General features: G+C 46.4%; 1 protein-coding gene across 3 annotated transcripts in view; it reads left to right on the top strand.

Annotated features, from left to right (window-relative positions):
* The first annotated feature begins 4964 nt into the window (after nucleotides 1-4964).
* LOC144142304 (uncharacterized) overlaps nucleotides 4965-18465 on the top strand; it is a 32958-nt gene continuing 19457 nt past the window's right edge. Inside the window, exons 1-4 of one of the 3 annotated variants that reach the window (XM_077673705.1) lie at nucleotides 4966-5262; nucleotides 9318-9571; nucleotides 13574-13678; nucleotides 17142-17327. In XM_077673705.1, coding sequence (XP_077529831.1) covers nucleotides 9335-9571; nucleotides 13574-13678; nucleotides 17142-17327 — 528 coding nt within the window. In that variant the 5' untranslated portion in view covers nucleotides 4966-5262; nucleotides 9318-9334. Of the gene's footprint in view, nucleotides 5263-9317; nucleotides 9572-13573; nucleotides 13679-17141; nucleotides 17328-18465 lie in introns of all 3 variants that reach the window. The other 2 variants (XM_077673704.1, XM_077673706.1) reach the window with 2 other exon arrangements.

Raw genomic sequence — 18465 nt, 5'->3', positions numbered from 1 at the left:
GGCGGTCGATCTGTGGCACGTGGTTGAAGCCGAATGGAACGTCATTAAGGAGGACAGAGGCTACGTGGAGGCTCTTTAGGCATCGCTTCCATTCAGAATCCAACATGTGATCGCTGCTAAAGGAGGCATGACTCGATACTGAGGCACCATCAACTTCGCCTCCATAAGATTTTTTTAAACAAAAGTTATTGTTATTGCATGTTTTTGCTTTGTTGCTGCCTCATAACGAACAGACATGTAACGCCATTACAGTGGCGCAGGTCAATAAACTTTTTCAGTTTCAATGTGTTAACTCTGAATTATTTTGGTGAGTTTAAATTTGTAATGAACATCTATAGGTAAATATGGCTTGTGTATTTCCAAAAGAGTTGATATCATTAGGGCAAAAGCCTTAATTATATCGTTGTTCCGTCAAGTCCTTCAGCAAAAACCGGTCGCCAATACCCATTGTATAAAAGTTCTGGACACCTCCCGCGAGTTCAAGGCAGTTAAAGCGGACCAGAGCATGACGGCGCGCATAAGTGGATGACAAAGCGAATTGAGAGTTGTTAAAGTTAAGAGCAATCAAAGCGAATTAAGGTGAATCAAAGTAAATTATAGGAGCGAAAGTGAATTATGATCGATCAATGCGGATTAGGAAGGATGACAAACAAAGAGAAATTACTGGGAATTAAAACGATTCCAAGTTAATTTAGAGGAATCAAAGTGAATGAAAGGGGATGGCTAAGTGAATGAAGGCTATAAAAATAGGAGAAATCGAAGTCAAATAAAGTGAATTAGGTGCCTGACTAGGTAAATTAATGGGAATTAAACTGAGTTAACTTTATTGAAGACGGATGACTATGCGATAGATGTGAATGAGTCAGTAAATTAAGATGGATCACTAAAGGCGAATAAAGTAGACGACTCGTTGGTTTAAAGGAAATGGCAAACCATAATATGGCGGATGAATAATCAAATTAGGCCTACCAATAATGGCTAATATTTAATTCGCTAATTTACGAGCCCAATATGGCATACTAATTAAGGTGGGAAATGTGGATGAAAAAGCGAATGTTTGCGGACTTCAATATCAGGGTTGTCGGTAAAATATTCGCGCAAGAAGAGCAAAAAAGATATGTCTACGGTGGACATGAATGCTGAAAAAAACGTGCGACCAAGTAAATCATGCCTATGTCTTTCGGGCTTTCACCTTCACTCGGCACTCGGGCTTTCACCTTCAAGTCGTTTTAACGAAAACATAAAGAACAGTGTTAATTTTTAAGATGATCAACAACAAAGCTTTTTACAAAATACGTTCCATAACAATAGCCGAGCCACCGTTAATTTTGCGGTAATAGCGACGAAACCATCACGCGTCACAATTCTGGAGTCACGAGGCTGCGCCAAGCTGAACTATATCGGGCAGCTTCATGCGCACCGCAATGGGAGCGCGAAAGGCAACACAGCACTCAGGGGTTGCTGATGATGCAGTTTTTACGTTGAAGAATTCGAGGAATGGAATTGAATGGCAATGGGCTAACTTCTCATTCCGATGAATTGAAAGGAATAGAATCGCGACAAGTTCTAATTCCTCGGAATGAATTGGAATGGAATGGGCATACCCATTCCGCAACACTGGTACCCGCCGCAGTGGCTCAGTGGCTAAGGCATTGTGCTGCTGAACACGGGGACGCCGCGGCGCCCGCTTTTCCCATGGAGGCAAAAAGCAAAAACGCACGTGTGTACGAGATTTCGGCGCGCGCTAAAGATCCCCAGGCGGTCAAAATTATTCCTGAGCCCTCCACTACGGCGCGCGCCTCATCGCCTGCGTTGCGTCGGGGCGTTAAACCCTACAATCAATCATTTAATCCGCAACACTGGTTGCGACAAATCCGCACTAGACTTTTCCAACTTGCACCTTTCTATAATGTTTTGGACGAGAGAGTGGGCTTCGTGGGCGCAGCCGATCTCGGCAGCGCCTGATTGGAAGGGCCGTCGAAACTGCCCAAGCTTACGGCATTCCTCAATGAATACGCCTCTTTAAATCCTTTTCAAGAACACACCGGGCGCCTCCTTCGGTGATGTCAGCCAGTCCTTCCACAAGCCCAACTCGAGAAATAATCCCCACAAGGTACAGTGACATCCTGGCCCACTACCGCTCGGGACGAAGAACCTTTCCGCCTCCACATCTCAACATGTCTCGCGTAGACGGGGTCATCTACAGACAGCTACAAACTAACATGTTTCCACATGGTACATTACTACACTCAATGCATCCGACATTGTACACATACACTTGTAAATTCTGCGTGGAGCCATGCACTTTCTACCACATGGTATGGGAGTGCCGCCACACACCATCCCTTGCCCCAAACCCAAATCCCTCATTTGAGCAGTGGGAGGGTCGGTTGACCAGCTCCAACCCGGATCACCAACAATATCTGGTAGACCGGGCGAGACAGGCCGCCAAGAACTAGGGCTTCCTGGACTAAGGAGGTCCCCCACCTGGCAGTCAACCCAACAACATTGATTGCTCAATTAAATGCTTATTCCTGTCTCTCCCTCTCTCTCTCTCTCTCTCTCTCTCTCTCTCTCTCTCTCTCTCTCTCTCTCTCTCTCTCTCTCTCTCGGTAGTACGCAACAATGAACCCTCGGCGTACTATAATGCGCTCGCAGAAACAACAATTCAAAAACATGTTCCTTTAAACACACAGTAGAGCAAGCCCACAGCAGGGGTGCACTCTTATGGTAAGTCGGCAAAGAGGAGGTGCAATTACCCCAAGAAAATGGATGCAATAACAGCGACGGCACACCGTGAAAGCAAGCATACAGCGCATGAATAGCAGAAAAGAAAGGGCGCTCAGCCGTATACGCCAGAATCAAATCCAGTGCAAGCCGGTACAGCGGTGTCGGTAGAACTAAAGGAAGCCAAACAAGCGAAAAAATGTGGTTGATCCCTCTTTCATAGGAATCGGTAAAACACGAAGTGAGATGTGCCTTCACAGGAACGTTTATTCTGCATCGATATGAACTTGCACATGGCTATTTACATTTCGTCGGTAGGGCACCGTCACTGGAATGCACGCGCCGGAGCACTGCGTAAACCCGAATGAAACCACACGCGCTCGCAAACCATGCGAACGAAAACGAACGGGTTGCCAGCGAATTGTTTGGTGAACTCACGGTCCGCTGCAGCGAAATAGCGTGATTTCCGGGGGTCTCTTGTCGGCCTGCTTGGTGAGCGGCAATCTGCTGGCGCGTCGATTTCGCAAATGTGCGACCACTGCGTCCCTGCTCCGTGGAGTGTACGGCAGACGGTTGCGTTGCGACGAGCTCAACTGGCGCCAACTGTCGGCGCTCATTAGCATCGGGCTGCACTACTTCGCTTCACCTCTCGTAGACGGCAGCACCATCGAAATGGAGGAGGTTATAGGAAAGATATATGGCGCGTTCATACGTAGCGCAGGCGGTAAAGCGCCTGGCACCTCCCGTTGCGGCGACTGAGCACCCGGCTCGAATCCTGGCGCAGCCACGTTTTTCTAGCGATGTCATTTACGTGACGGATATGACGTCAGTCAGATCTTTGTGGATGCAGGCATCGACACATTAGTGTTAAAGCAAATCAGGTCACGGTGTCTCCAGACACGCGCTGGTCGTTGTCTGTAAAGCTAGTCGGGGTCTGAACATTTCAGAGTAAAAGTGAGCATGCAACAAAGACCAGGTAATCAATAGGGCTTTCTAGCTTTATATTTATATTTCCGTCTAGTTCGGCAAACGTGCCCTTTGGACAATACATAGAACGAATATTTCGTGGAATATTTTGTAGGCTAGTCTACCAACGCAGCGAAAACAGAAGCTGACCTCCTCCATTTATATTTCGACCCGCCGCGGTGGATCAGTGGCTAAGGCGTTGTGCTGCTGAGCACAAGGGCGGGGGTGGTCGTTAACGTTAAAGACAGCTGGTCGCCGGTTGAATAAACCAGATGTCTTCAATTTCCGGGTGCCGGACAACAAACGGCACAAGTCGCCATTGAAATTTTTTTCACGAAGCTGGTTTCCATACCTTGCTGTAGGTTTGCCTTTCCATTCGGCCAGTTCTTTTGCTTTCCTCACAATATGTAATTTTCATTCCCCCCTCCTGCATATTTTCTTTACTTTGCACTCCCTTCTCTCTTTTTTTGTAAACCTTGTTCCATATGCCGCATCTAAAAACGCGTAAGAAAAAATAATGACAACGCATCGCATTTCTAGATGTGCTCGGGCCGAATCTTTCTGTTTGCCCAAAGGCACTGGTTCGATCCCCGCAGCTTCGGCCATTTTTCTGGTTTAGGCGAAAACTGAAAACACCCCATGTGTCGAAATTTCACCGCACGTATCTCTCCAGTACGCCGGCCTCATTTCCCGCATGTAACTCCTTTGCATAAAACCCAAAAATTTGAGTCTTTCTGTACACGTACATGCTTTGCTTTGGCCTGGTGGGAATCTGGTCACACTGTGAAAGATACTCTCGCTCTACATTGAATAGCTGATATCACTCTCCAGAGGGCGTTTGCTACCCACCGTGGGTGCCACCCGTGAGTAAAACTACAGAAAAAAAAATGATCAATTTCTGCAGACATCCTTTCAACGTCGAAATTAAGTGCAGGAAAGGCAAGCAAACGAGAAACGCGTTTTTTTGACAGAACGCAGGCTTTATTTTGAAATAATACTGCACTCTTCTAGAATTGAGTAAAAATAAGCATTTCCAAACAAGTTTGTTCTCTTCTTTTACCGCCAGTTTCAGGGCCACAGCCTGTATTCTAGAATCCGCCTGAAATTCCTGGGGCATACTTAGTGCACGGGTGTAGAGACTGCGACAAAAAGGAGGCATTTTCAATGCCTTTTGAGCCGCTGAAACGATGTGCTCTGAGATGTAGAGATTAACGATATAAGTAGAGCAGCGTGAATTGTGCCAACTATTTGACGAGAAGGCGAAGGAGAGGAGGATATGCACACCCTTTTTCACGCAAAGAAAGGCGTCTGCATAGTGCATTGAGTATGTTGCAGGAAGCCGCTGAAAACATCGACGAAGTTCCGCCGTGGAAGCCGGCCGTTCGGTTATTTGCTGCCGCACGACCGGATAACGCCACTATCTGCTCGGCCTGTTTTGTTTTATATTTTTCCAAGCGTGCTCGCAAAAAAGAAAGGCACTCGCTTATCTTTCGTTGCCAAGGCAACCGCCTGTCGGCTCTTCGCGAAGGCGGAACAGTGTCGTGAAGCAGCGGCGGACATCGCACCAAGGTACGCCCTTTTCGCCGTCAATTTTGAATGTTCAGTGCCTGCACTTTGCCCTAGCTATTACCCAAATGAAAACTATTTTCTTCGTGAAATTAGGCTTTCTGTTCCTCTTTTTTGCCAAATCCCAGGGGCTCAGGACTTATGGTGTCTCTGCTTCGAGGCAGTGACGCGGAGTTGTCCATGAGCTTCAAACAAAGGCTGTCAAACGCAGTCTTTTCTTGCATAGTGCAGCATCCAACATGTTTGTATTTTAGGATGGTACGACGTTACAAAAATAATAATTCCATCGGGCGTTTTTCAGCATCTTCCGTTAACTCGCGCCCACTTCTACTACTAAGGTTTGTTCGCAAAAACATTGCGTTCGCAACGCCTTGATAAACCGGCCTTCCGCTCAGTATTGACTTGGCATAAGCTTACGGCTACACCACATGATTGAGTGTCATTTCCTGATTGAGTAATCTTTGTTTTCGATGCGAAGTTTGTGTTTCCAAGCTGTTCACGCATCGCGGCGATGCCTTGAGGAAATCTGCTGTGCCTTTGCTGTGCCGATGTCAATTCAAATTACCAGAGTGCCACCCGGTTTCCTGCTAGCTTGCAGCGAACTGCCAAAGGCCCTGTGCTTCTCATAACGCTGTCAACACTGCACCTGCTGCAGCACTAACGGGTGCAAATTGCACTTCGGAAGTCGTTAAATATGTCTGCTAGTTGACTTGCATGACTCGCTTTGTGACTGCCACAATTATTGCTATTTGAGTCGATTCTACAAATTTCATTGTCATAAATAGAAAAGTTGTGAAGGAAAAACTTTAAGTGAGCTAATTTCACTACAGCCTGCTCTCAAGCAGCAAACCATTCTATTTTTTTTGCGCGTATAGCAGCGGCTTTCGACAATGTCTTTCTTAATATTGTAAGCGTTGTGTAAAAAGTGTGGATTCATGAATCTGAAAATATTTTATTAAACAGCCGATGCTATACGCTCAACGCCTTCTAATTTTACCTGAATGGCTGTCCGGACGACAGGCCGATGTTAGCAAAATATAACGTGTTTTTTATGCATGCTGTGTCGACAGCTATTCCGACGTCCAAACTCAACACCATCCTGTCAATATACTGCGTATAAGTGTAATAAATTGATTGGCCGCATTGCAGAAGTCGGAGCTCGCTAACTTGGAAGACTTTTTTGTGCCCTGTGCCGACAACGACCTAGAACGAGCACCCGCCGCGGTGGCTCAGTGGCTAAAGCGTTGCGCTGCTGAGCACGATGTCGCGGGTTCGATTCCTGGCTGCGCCGGCCGCTTTTCTGATGGAGGCGAAAAGCAAAAACGCTCGTGTGTACGAGATTTCGGCGCACGTCAAAGATCCCCAGGTGGCCAAAATTAATCCGGAGCCCTCCACTACGGTGCACCTCATCGCCTGCGTTGTGTCGGCGTGAATCAATCAATCAATCAATGACCTAGAACGTAGCACTTTACCTCACTCGTAAAGGACATTGTGCACCATTATCATCGAGTGGTTGCTTCAGAAAGCTAGACAACGAAACACAATTTATAACTGCTTCGTTGTGGGGATGCTATTACCTTGCATTTTTTTTCAAGGTGTGCGATTGCTGGAAGTGTTTGTGAACCAAAAGATATCTGAACGGTTACATTTGTGTCGGCTAGCGCCTGCCTATTCGGTCGCCGCCCAGCATTTGTGAATTTTTACGTCTCTTATTCAGGGTTTCACTTTTGTGGGCGATAACCTTTCACAGCTACCGCTGAGGTAGACTACCAGACAATGTAGAATAAATCAGAGTAGACACAGCGCCGACAGCAGAAGGTTGTCCAATGGTGATATTGTATCGTCTCTATACCCTCTTCATGATCATTTTTCCGGTCGTTTTCATTTTTTTGCAATATGACAGTGAGGCACCACCAATCCCTTGTTAGTCCTGCATATAAGCTACTATCGGGAAGTTGGTTTTCCACTTCACTCTCAAGAAAAGCGCCTCAAGAAAAAAAAAAACATTTCCCGGGATCGCAATCGAACTCGCGTCCTTCGCGCTATGAAGCCGACGTCTATGCGATTCCGCCATTCCGACGCGGTCGAAGAAGTTCAGATTTCGGACTAGGGCTCAGGTTGCATGGGGGAGGCTTCGCGTTTCAGCCATCTTTCTTTTAAGAAAGGGGCTTTGATTTTTTTTACTGGTGTGACAGTGAGATAACTGCCCAACAGATTCCGTACACAACAGCAGTAATAGAATACGACACGGATAGTGCTGCCTTACCCCTTTGTTGACGCTTGAACAAACAAAGCACTGCGATTTATCTCGAAGGGAGTGACAGCTGCTTGATGAAAAGGAAGAGGGAAGCTACTATGATAGTTTACTCGCCACGGAAGGTGACGACGTAAGATGACGCTGCTGTATTTCCGTCACCGTTCGAAATACCACTTTGGAATTGATCAGTATTGCACCTGCATATATGTTTATTGGTCGGTTGGCCACGACGCATTCGCAAGGACAGCTTGTAAAGTCAGCTGGTGCCAGAGCCTGGCCGTGGTGCAGTAGTTCCGTGTTGAACAGGCATTCAGTAGCGCCTAGTTCAATGCGCAGATCCAAGGTCTTCCATTTTCCTTACCTCTATGTACTGTCAGCCCCCTTTGTGACCATCGCTGTTCAGGTTATTCGCCTAATGTTTGCGTAATGAGAATTTATTTGCTGGTGAAATGAAAGATAAAAAGTGTGAAAGAATTTTGATTTGCATAGGTAGCCTCTACGCACGGCCGAGGCGGTACCTCTGCACCATGACGCCGGCTTTTCGCAACAAGTCCTAGGTGGGCTGTCATGCGTATAGCCATTCACTTGTTTGTACGACCTTATTTTATGTAAATACACTTGAATTTCGGTCTAATCTTTTTTGAGAAAGCACAATTAGTCCATCTCTGACGATTTTGCGAATATAGAATCTTACTTCTACATATTTTGTTCCCACTAGTCACGTGATCTTTCTCGCTCGCCCAAGCAGAAATTAGGAACTAATTAGGTATTTTTATATTAACAGCGAAGCTTTTTAGCAAATGGTAATTTTTCGTGTCCGCACTTGAAAATATCAAGAAATTCGCGAGCGCCCCCACGTGAGTGAGGGCCTTACAGCGACCGTCCGGTAGATAACAAAACCAAGATGCCTAGCGCTTATGTGTGCATGCCTCGCGACGACCACCCAGCGTCCCCCGCGCATGTTCATCACGCCAAGCGTACCCACTTAGGCAGATTGGCCAAGATGGGGAAAAAAACTCCAGCGCTCTTCGTAATGGCGGAAACACTTGGCGGGAACTACTAAGACACGTCATAACGTACGCCCCTCCAAGGGGATGTCCAATGATTATCACTTCAAAAAAAATTAAAAGAAGGTCACACTTATACCAACTATGATGTCGTAAAGGTCATTGCGGCAGCGAAGAAGCAAATTGGCTGCAATCGTGGACTTAAACGTTCGTGATGGTCGTGAATGTTGCGAACGGCTTCGCTAACTTCAAGCCTTACGCTCTAGTGTGAGCTTCCTTCATTTTTCTCACTCCCAAGATAGGTAACGTTAATTTATACCGTAGTATCGCGGAAATTTTTAACAGCTGTGCATGCACACTAGTGAACATGGGTCCTCCAAATAAGCTGAAGTTACGGGGGTGTTCTTACGCCAGTAAGTGCATTTATCCATTGCGAAATATTTTGGTGTGTCTAAAGCAAAGAAGCTCCAGGCGCTACCCAGGTTTTCGTACTTTGTGTGGAAGCTGAGACAAATACCCGCTCCGGAGTCTCAGTGGCTAGGGCATTCGGCTGCTGAGCCCAAGGATGCGGGTTTGATTCCCTGCCGCGGTGGCTGCTTTTCAGATGGAGGCACAAAGCGAAAACGCCCGTGTGTTGAGATTTCGACGGACGTTAAAGATTCCAAGGTGGTCAAAATTAATCCGAAGCCCTCCACTACGCCGTGCCTCATAGAAAAAGTGTATCTTCGGCGCCTTAGACTCAGTACATCTAATCAACCGTAAGCAAATGTTTTCACTTATCGTGTACCCGACAGGAGCACTGTGCAGAAAGATGCCGGTCAAGGTTCTTCTACGGGGGTTCACACCAGACATCCCGGAAGATCAGCCGGTGACCTTCATCAACGACTTGCCGAGATCCGTACTTTGCGTCCAGTGCGACAACGTCTCTTCAACGCTGTTCAAGGACCCTCGTGGCCATGGTTACTGCTACTCTTGCGTTGGTATGTGCACCACTGAAGAAGATGGCTTCAATTGCTCAACCTGCGACCGCAATTTCGACCCCCAACAGGTAAGAGAAGCCTTTGATATATTGGGATTGGTTTATGGCAAAAATTCACAATCTACGAAATGAAGTATGATGTCTGGAGGAGTTAAAAATTGTTGCTCCTGAAATGTGCCAACAATTACCTTAACGGAGGGGCAGCTTTGTGCACTTTTCGAAACTGATGGGACGCACATTTTTATCCAAAGTGGCTGCCGATATTTTCCTCTCCTGCTCAACACGCGACAAGCAAACAGCATATCATCGTCAAACGAACGAACTTAAACGTACCCTGTCTGATATGTTGTCCTAATACAATTTTGGAGAAAAGCGCGAAACGAAGGGGACAATTAAGTGCACCAACTACCCCTACTCGCCACTTTGCTACAGTCCTCTGCGAGTCTGGGGACTGTGGCGACTGGGGTGTTGTTGTGCCATGTGTCACCTTCACCTACAATTCTTCTCGACACGACACGACCGGCTATTCTCCTTTTAACCGTTTTTTTCGGCCGCGAGCATACTCTGCTGCTCGACACCCTGGTCTCGCCTGCGCCATTACTTTCGGGTCCCTCCGAGTCCCTGCTCCGAGTACGCACGAGCCGCCATCGCACGGACTGATCTGGAAGGCTAGATTACCCTGCGCGCCTATCTTCATCGCAGTCGCAGAAAAAGTGCGCTTACAACCACAGGGACGGCACAGTGCACTATGCTCCGGCGCCTCTGGGGCTCCTATGGACCCCGTACGGCCGTGTGGGTTTGTGCCCAAAACTCCTGCCCCGGGGCTCTGGTCCTTACCGTATAATATTGCGGAAGGAGGCTGATGCAGCATACGAGATTTCCCGTGTTGCTCCACCCACCTCAAGTCGCGCTGCCCGCACTGACACCGTGCACGTCACACGACTAAAGCGCGAGACACATGCACGACTGCGCCGTCAAATGCAATGCCCGACTGGTCGGTAATATGGCTGCCACAACTAGTCGTACGCGTGAAGTCGAGACATATGCTATAAAGTGTGTGAGCCATGCATCGTCGGCGTCACTCCGCCCACTGTTCTCACTCCATGGTTGCCTCCCTGTTTAGGCGCACTCCGGCCGATTTAGGTGCAAGAGAAATCCGAGCAGAAAAAGATTTATCAGACTGAAGTAAAAATAAGTGTTATTACGTTATAGAATGCATTTTACATGTTTAGTAAAGCGTTGTGGTTGCGCTTAACACCGACAATTCCGCTCGTCTGTGCTGTTGGTACCGCTGGCAACATGTGTCTACCGGTTGTCTGTGTTCTTGTAGGAGAGCGCGGAGGATCGGAGGGGACTACGCGAGCGCGACCCACGCTGCTCCCCTCAAAATACTGATGATGATGATTGATGGTGATGGCTAGTTATATCCTCTTTGTAGCCTTAGATGACGTATCATCTCACCGAATTCGGAACTGCCACTAACGCCTCCTTAATGCTCCTTAACTGCCACTAACGCCTCCTTAATGCCTCCTTAATACATTGACATCATTATGAAGACACATTCAAGCTCTCATTGGCTGCGGCCGTGCGGCCGCAGCCAGTGAGATCGTACGGTTGAGCGTACGAGCATATGACGCCAAAACCGGCCCTGTACGACCGTCTTAACGATCAATCGCACGCCAATCGCATGGTGTAATCGTGCATGCGTCTCGCACTTATGCCGTACCACTCATCGCACCCTCAGCCTTCATAGCCAACGCCAAAACGGTGCTTGCTCCGCTGGGGAGTTGTGCAACGGGTTGCATGGTCAATTCCCACAACGAGGACAATCCGCAGGATCCAAAGAAAAGAGGAAAAAGAGCTGGACTTTTGGAATGGCGGTTTCAGCTGTGCTGATGCCAGCTGTCATGATACATCTTCTGCTGTAAATATTATAAATATATCGTTTCATGTCTTTAGCCATGTATCAATGTCAAATAATATTGCCAGAATTAGTAACACGTTAATACGTATACCATAGTGTTGCTACGTAAGCTCTGTGTGAAATGTAAGTTGTGTCAGAGATACTGCCCATGTAGTCTCAACAATTACAAATACCTGCAAAGTACTGGATGCCGAGTTACAACTCCCAAAAAACAACTCCGTAAAGCATGTGATGCCGTTTTGCGACAGGGCGCAGCCGTGTGCAGCGGTAGGTCGAGAGTTTCTTTTCATCGACCGTTTCATGTAATGGGTGAAGACTAAAAAATAATACACCGTTTAGGAACCAAATCGTGCGTTTTATTTTGGATACCCCGCACGGCACCACCATTCTATATTTCTCATTTTCTCCAAGATGGCCTCCAAGTCTCCCATGAAAGGACATCGCCATTATTTCTTTATCTAAATATAATTTGAAGTGTCGTTGCCGTTCTCGGTGTTAAACCAAATAAACCGCAAAATTCGATTTTCCTGTTTTAGCGCTAACGAAGATGTTGTTCGGAAAAGAATTTTTTTTTGAAGACTCGAGTATCTTATCGTAACACTGTGAGGATTATGTACTTTGTGAATACAGCCCCTGTGTTTTCATATTTTTTTTGTCTTCACTAAAAGCAGAAAAATATAAATCAGTTCAGAGAAGCCGCCATCTTAGTGTTGCGAATAATTGTAAGCCAGATCTTCTCTAATGAAGACATTTGCGGTATCCGTCTGCGGTCGTCCGCGACATCCCATTTCCTAAATGATACAGAACTGACAGAACTGGCACTTCCTGTGACGCCTAGTGCCATCTACTGGATCGCTTTCAATAGCGACATTGGTGTGACCAGCTGTTAAACCCATTCGCCATTCCGGCTTCCGAGATTTGCAAGTACAATCTATATGGTCAGTGGTTGCGGCCTGAGTTAGATTGGATGCAATAGTATGTGTCTTTTATTACGCTAAGTATTCTTTTTAAAAGTATTTTGGACCAAATTTACGCAATCTTTGCAAATAATAGTGGTTCGGTATGTTCCAGATTTGATTTAGGTGCAGTATTTAACTTATCACCGCATTCAGTTGACGCTTTCCACAGTGCAGGAAGAGCCACTTCTGTGTAGGTGGGAAATGGTATATAGGCGTGGTAGTCTCTCAGAGATACAGGAGAACATACTCTCAAACGACGATTTTCCAAGGCGGGATCAAACAGCTGGACAAAATATTTAAAAAAAAACTCCAAACAGCCAATTCGTCATTATGAACAATCGTAAAAATTTATTTTTGATCAATAGATAATTTGTTCAGTAATATCTTAACAGGAGCAGAAATTCGCAGACCGTAACGGTCGCTATTGTTTGAAATCTTCTTGACTACGAGATTTCAGGAAATTATGCCGTGTAAATTTGCGTTCGAAATTGTTTAGCCCCTGCTGCTACTACATTTTTTTACTTCGAGTAAAACTTTTCCCCCGCCTGCTCAAAAGTTTCTCAGGCTTTTTCCTTCGCACTTCCTCCTTTGGCCTTCTGCAAAAGGCCGTTGAGTAAGCCTTAAGCAAAGCTTCCTTACCAAGTGCACGTCCTTAACCTAAGTTCGCTAACCGAGTCCCGATAAATTTATCCAGCCCAATTACAGGTGCACTTTGTTTTTTAGCGCACATATTTGTCAGTGACCTAGACTCTAGGCGGCCATTTTCGGAGGAGAAGATCCTGTGTCACTGGCCTTCTCTGTCATCCGCTCCGAAGGCGACTAAGGAGCTCTTACGCTTTCTACGGGCGACGAACTTGAACTCCAGATCATAGACTGAAAGCCTTCAGTGGCAACAAGTGAACTTGAACGTTTAGTGCTTCAGCGCTGGGCATACCTGTCTTCTCCAACTTTTCTTCATTCTCTGCTTCCTCTTTTTTGCCTATGTACCCTTTCCCACGTGCAGGATAGTAAACTAGGCTCTAGCCAGGTTTACTTTCCTTCCTTCCTTCCTTCCTTCCTTCCTTCCTTCCTTCCTTCCTTCCTTCCTTCCTTCCTTCCTTCCTTCCTTCCTTCCTTCCTTCCTTCTTTACTTCCTTTCCTCCTAGGTAACTGGAGACATCAAATTCTCATTGACGTTATCCTTTTAAGCTTGTTGAAGATGACTCTACCCGAGGGAAACTCCGCATGGAAATGCTCATCTGTCCAAGCAGCGCCAAATCGGAGGCGGTGAAGATACCCTTTTACGCACTCACGGTAAAGTAACATCCCTCATTAATTCGTTAGAAAAATATTCAGTGGCCAATGAGGCATTTTGCACCAGAGCAAAACACGCAGGCGTTGAGCTATTCGCGAACACAGTGCCTCGAGTACCGTCTGACGGCGCTTTGGCTCAGCGCTGCAGGGTTGGCAGAGTGCCGCCCGACGACCTTGGAATATTTCGTACTAAACTAGCACTGCCCAACGCGTCGTTCGTCGTGGTGTAGGGGTTCCGTTATAGCTTCTTGATGACAAGGACGGTGATTCGAGACGGGCACTTGCTTCAGTTGTTTTAAAGACGATAGTCTTTCTTGGGCTACTTAAACCCAAAAATTTTAGACAGTCTGTATGTCTCTGTCTGTCTGTCTGTCTGTCTGTCTGTCTGTCTGTCTGTCTGTCTGTGATTCGATTCAGCCACCCGTCCAAAGTAAAACAAGGCCTGCGCAATAGTCTTATACCGTCTTATATTAGACGGGTAGATTATCTTATATTAATCTACCCGTCTAAGTCCCGTTTAATGTTCATATTTCCCAACATTGCTGAAGATGAACAAGACATTACGCAAATATAAGACAACAAATTAATACAGAAAAAAAATATTTGCAGTGTTCCCTTATAAAAAATCATACATGCTTGATTTTTGCGAAATTAAATACTTCATCGACTGCAGAAAGAAATCCCTCCACCGTGGCCTGCTGTCGCCCGCGCCACTGTAGCTTCTGGCGCCATTTTAAGAAATCAACCGGCAACAGTTACGAAAGGTTCCACTAGATAGGTTTCACGTTCTGCTTGGAACGCACGTGGAGTAGGGCAACGCGGTTCTATAACGTTGAAGTAGGGCGCCTCGATTCACGCGCCTCTCCGCCGTACGGCATCGTTGGCATCGAGACACCCGGCCATGAGCAGAACAACACGGTAAATTTAAAATGATTTAAGCAAATCTTTAACGTCTTTACCTCGAGAGGTGAGCGGGAAAGCGAAGGGAGGCATTTACTTGGCAAAAGTCGATAAAGAGTATCGTCTTTTGTCGATATTTGCAACGAAAGGAGCACATACGCGGCCAATTTTTTTTCACCTTTAATTAAATGGAATTATAATTTTCATGGCTTAGATTACTTTTTGGTGTTTTAAATGATTCCTTTCTGTTCGTTAGGTCATGTTATGTTAGTTTAGGTTACGACTTCAGTAACAGGAACCTAAGACGGAACCTTCACACCATAGCGGCAGACGCTGTGGCTTGTATCAGCCCAGCCTTAAATATTCGAATGTTCTCGGACGGCACTTTAGCCATGCCTAGGGCGCTGAGCTGGAGTGCCGTCGGACGGCACTCTAGGCACTGCATTCACTGAAATACGAAGTGCTATATAGTGCTTTGTCACTGTGTATACCTGTGTTTTAAGGTGAAAGTTTTAAGTGACCTAGTCTGCGAAAAACCGCCGTTGCTCACCCGCAGCTCTAAAGAGTGAAAAATTGGCCGCATATCTGCTCCTTTCGTTGCAAATGTCGTCAAAAGACGATAGTCTTTATCGACTTTTGCCAAGTAAATGCCTCCCTTCCCTTTCCCGCTCACCTCTCATGTTGTTCCTCTTGCGTCGCGCTCCTCCCAAGGTAAAGACGCCAAAGGTTTGCTTAAATCATTTTAAATTTGCCGCGTTCCACTGCTCCAAACCGGGTGTCTCGATGCCAAGGCTGCCGTACGCCGAAGACGCGCGTGAATCGAGGCGCCCTACTTCAACGTTTATAGAACCACGTTTCCCTACTCCACATGCGTTGCAAGCAGAACGTGGAACATATCTAGTGGAACCTTTCGTAACTGTTGCCAGTTGATTCCTTAAAATGCCGCAAGAAGCTATAGTGGCGCGGGCGACAGCAGGCGACAGCGAAGTGAATTTTTTTTCTGGAGTTGATGAAGTATTTAATTTCGCCAAAGTCAAGCATGTATGATTTTTTTAAAGGAACACTGCAGACATCACTTCTGTATTAATTTGTTGTCTTATATTTGCGTAATGTCTTGTTCTTCTTCAACAATGTTGACAGGTATGAACATTACACCAGACTTAGACTGGTATATTTAGCTGTGACTATATAAGACTATTGCGCAGGCGTTGTTTTACTTTGGCCGGGTGGCGGAATCGAGTCACAGACAGACAGACGGACAGACAGACAGACATACAGACAGACCAAAATTTCTGGGTTTAAGTAGCCCAAGAAAGACTATCGTCTTTAATAACTGAATGCATTAGTCATATGATGGGATTTGAGCCCGGGTCTCTATAGGAGGGTTCCGGGACAGTGCAATGTGCGATTGCAGTATCAATAAATAAAATAATAAATAAATAAATAGCAGCCCAGTGCTGTATCAACCATGCTATCTTAGCACGTTTGGAGCGGTAGAACAAATGCTGATGTAGTTGTCCCTTTCTTAGTGGTTCATAGCAACTTGGAGGGTTGGCCAGGAATCAGCAGCTTTGAGGTGCTAATTTAGAAGCTTAACAAAATTCGCTGAACTATGAAATGTAAGCGCACAGGTCGTAGAATGGTGCGTGCTGGGTGAAACTTGAGCGCGATGGCACCGTAGCAGAACAGGGGCACTCCAGCCACAGAACCCCGATTCTAGGGGAGATGTATCTTGTTCCGGTCTGCTTGCTGACTTAATATGTACCGAAAGACGAAGAAACGAAAGTGGAGCAAGCGAACCAAACGTGATGTAGCAGAACGGGAGCCGGTCGAAATAATTCGCGCACAAGACGGAGAAATGAAAGCGAAGAAATAAACGCAAATACGATGTTCCAGGAAAGAAGTTGTTAATAAGTATCGCTAAAATTTTCCCTTCAAAGAACGTAAGCAGACTAGAGTGTCCCGAGGAATGTTTTCCAATCCCTTTCGCCCATGACTCAGAGAGAGAGAGAGAGAGAGAGAGAGAGGGAGGGAGAAAGAGAGGGAGAAAGAGAGAGGGAGAAATTTTTTTAATGGAAAGAGAACACAGAGAGGTCAGCCTGATCGTATAATCTCTGACCTGCTACTCTGTGTGGGGGAGGGGGAAAAGAGCACATATAGAGAGGGTGACAGGTATGATTATTGGCATAGAGGTGGCAGTATGCGCATATACGAATGTCTATTCCATCTACAGCACATGTTCAATATTTCCCGGCAATGGGATTGGGCTGCAACCTGACTCCAAAAAGCTGCTTTTAAAGAATGCCCGCACTGCCTTGAAGGAGGCCTTGTTTAAACACTGCGGGTCTGGCCAGGGTCCCAGCACGACGTCTTCAAACAAAGCCCTATTGTCTAACCGGGCTAACGATGTGTCTGTTACAGCTCGAACACACACGATAGCGAAATGAATCTATGAATGCTCTTTGGGAGAGCACCTTACAGCCAAGTTATTTCTTCGCAGAATGAGCGTGAACTTGGTGTTTTCTTAAAATCTTGTATTAGTGTTCCTTCATTTACATTGCAGGCCCACCTTAATGGCTGCTATTGTAACTCTGGCTCGGGAGATTTAAACCGGGGCAAAGAGGATGAAGGAATTCGACCCAACGCAGTGAAACAAGAACTAGATCAACCCGAATCCTGGAACCCAGAAGAGCGAGCTCAAGCCGATGTGTTGATCACAGAAGAACCTGCCCAACCACCCTCTCTGCAGGTAATAGTAATTTCGCTTGCTTGAGGCGTGATTAAAGGTTGTTATGCCGTTAATAGCGTCATGCGGTTCCGCTTCAACACTTAGGATTCAACACTTTGGCGAGCGGTATTTTCACTCTCTATTGTGGACTTGCTCTCTAGAGCATACCAAAGAATAAGGCACACTGGAGTTCTGTAGCAAACTTTTTACTCACATTGAGTAGGGTTCAACACCGACGCATCTTCGGGCAGACGTCGTCACTCGTCGGATTCCAAGGGCGGAGATGGCTCCACGCGCTTACTCCACTCCTTTAATTCGTTACACGGGGTGCCCCCACTGACCCGCATACTCCCGCGCCATCTTCCGGTGTACGGGGTCCCCAGGTTCCTGCGGCCGGTTGACTGGTCGACCAATCAGTGGACGAGAATGGTGTGGGGAGGGTTGCCGAATGAGAATCAGGGCACCGCCAAACTGATCCCCACAGCATAAACCGGCAAGTCATCTTCGGATGAACATGACCACTTAGTGCTGGGTGCATTGGTTGGATAGTTATCTAAGGTTTGGGTCTGGCATGCCTGTCTAAATTAGGTAGCTTTTAGCCGTCTACAAAAATCGTTGACTAGTATTGTAAGTATCGTGGGATATTATAAAAAAATGCGTTGTGAAAGTGCGTCTGGGTTTTTTTTATTGTGCCATACCCCGTAGTACTACCGTCTTGGAAACCTAATGTATCGTACGGCTTTAGTTCATGTTGTTGATGAGTGACTCGGTTTTCCTCTCACCGCTAAGTGAAGGGACTTGTAGTTATCACACTGCTCGTTCTACACCTCCTTTCTCTGTTTAGACCATTTACACCATCGTCCTCCTTGTGCCCGGTTGTGCAAACCCATTTCTTGCTGTTACGCACATGTCGTATACCAGTAATCTGTAATAAATATGGGGTTTCAGCACTCATAATGCGCTCTGTGTCCTTGATGTCTTTGCATTACAATGCACAGGAAGCTGGTCTACGTTTAGCAACGCAAAGCAGCTGGAATTACATTGGAACACATGGGGAAATACACTGAGATAACCATGGTTCCTGTGGTAGGCTAAAACCAAGTATTGATGTGATGGGGTGGTTCTTATGCCCACAGCCCCCGTTATCGGTGGCCACATA

The sequence above is a fragment of the Haemaphysalis longicornis genome, unplaced genomic scaffold (genome assembly GCF_048455015.1).
Source record: "Haemaphysalis longicornis isolate Haplotype H1 unplaced genomic scaffold, Haemaphysalis longicornis Haplotype H1 scaffold_6, whole genome shotgun sequence".
Lineage (NCBI taxonomy): Eukaryota > Metazoa > Arthropoda > Arachnida > Ixodida > Ixodidae > Haemaphysalis > Haemaphysalis longicornis.
This window is presented reverse-complemented; position numbering and strand designations above follow the sequence as displayed.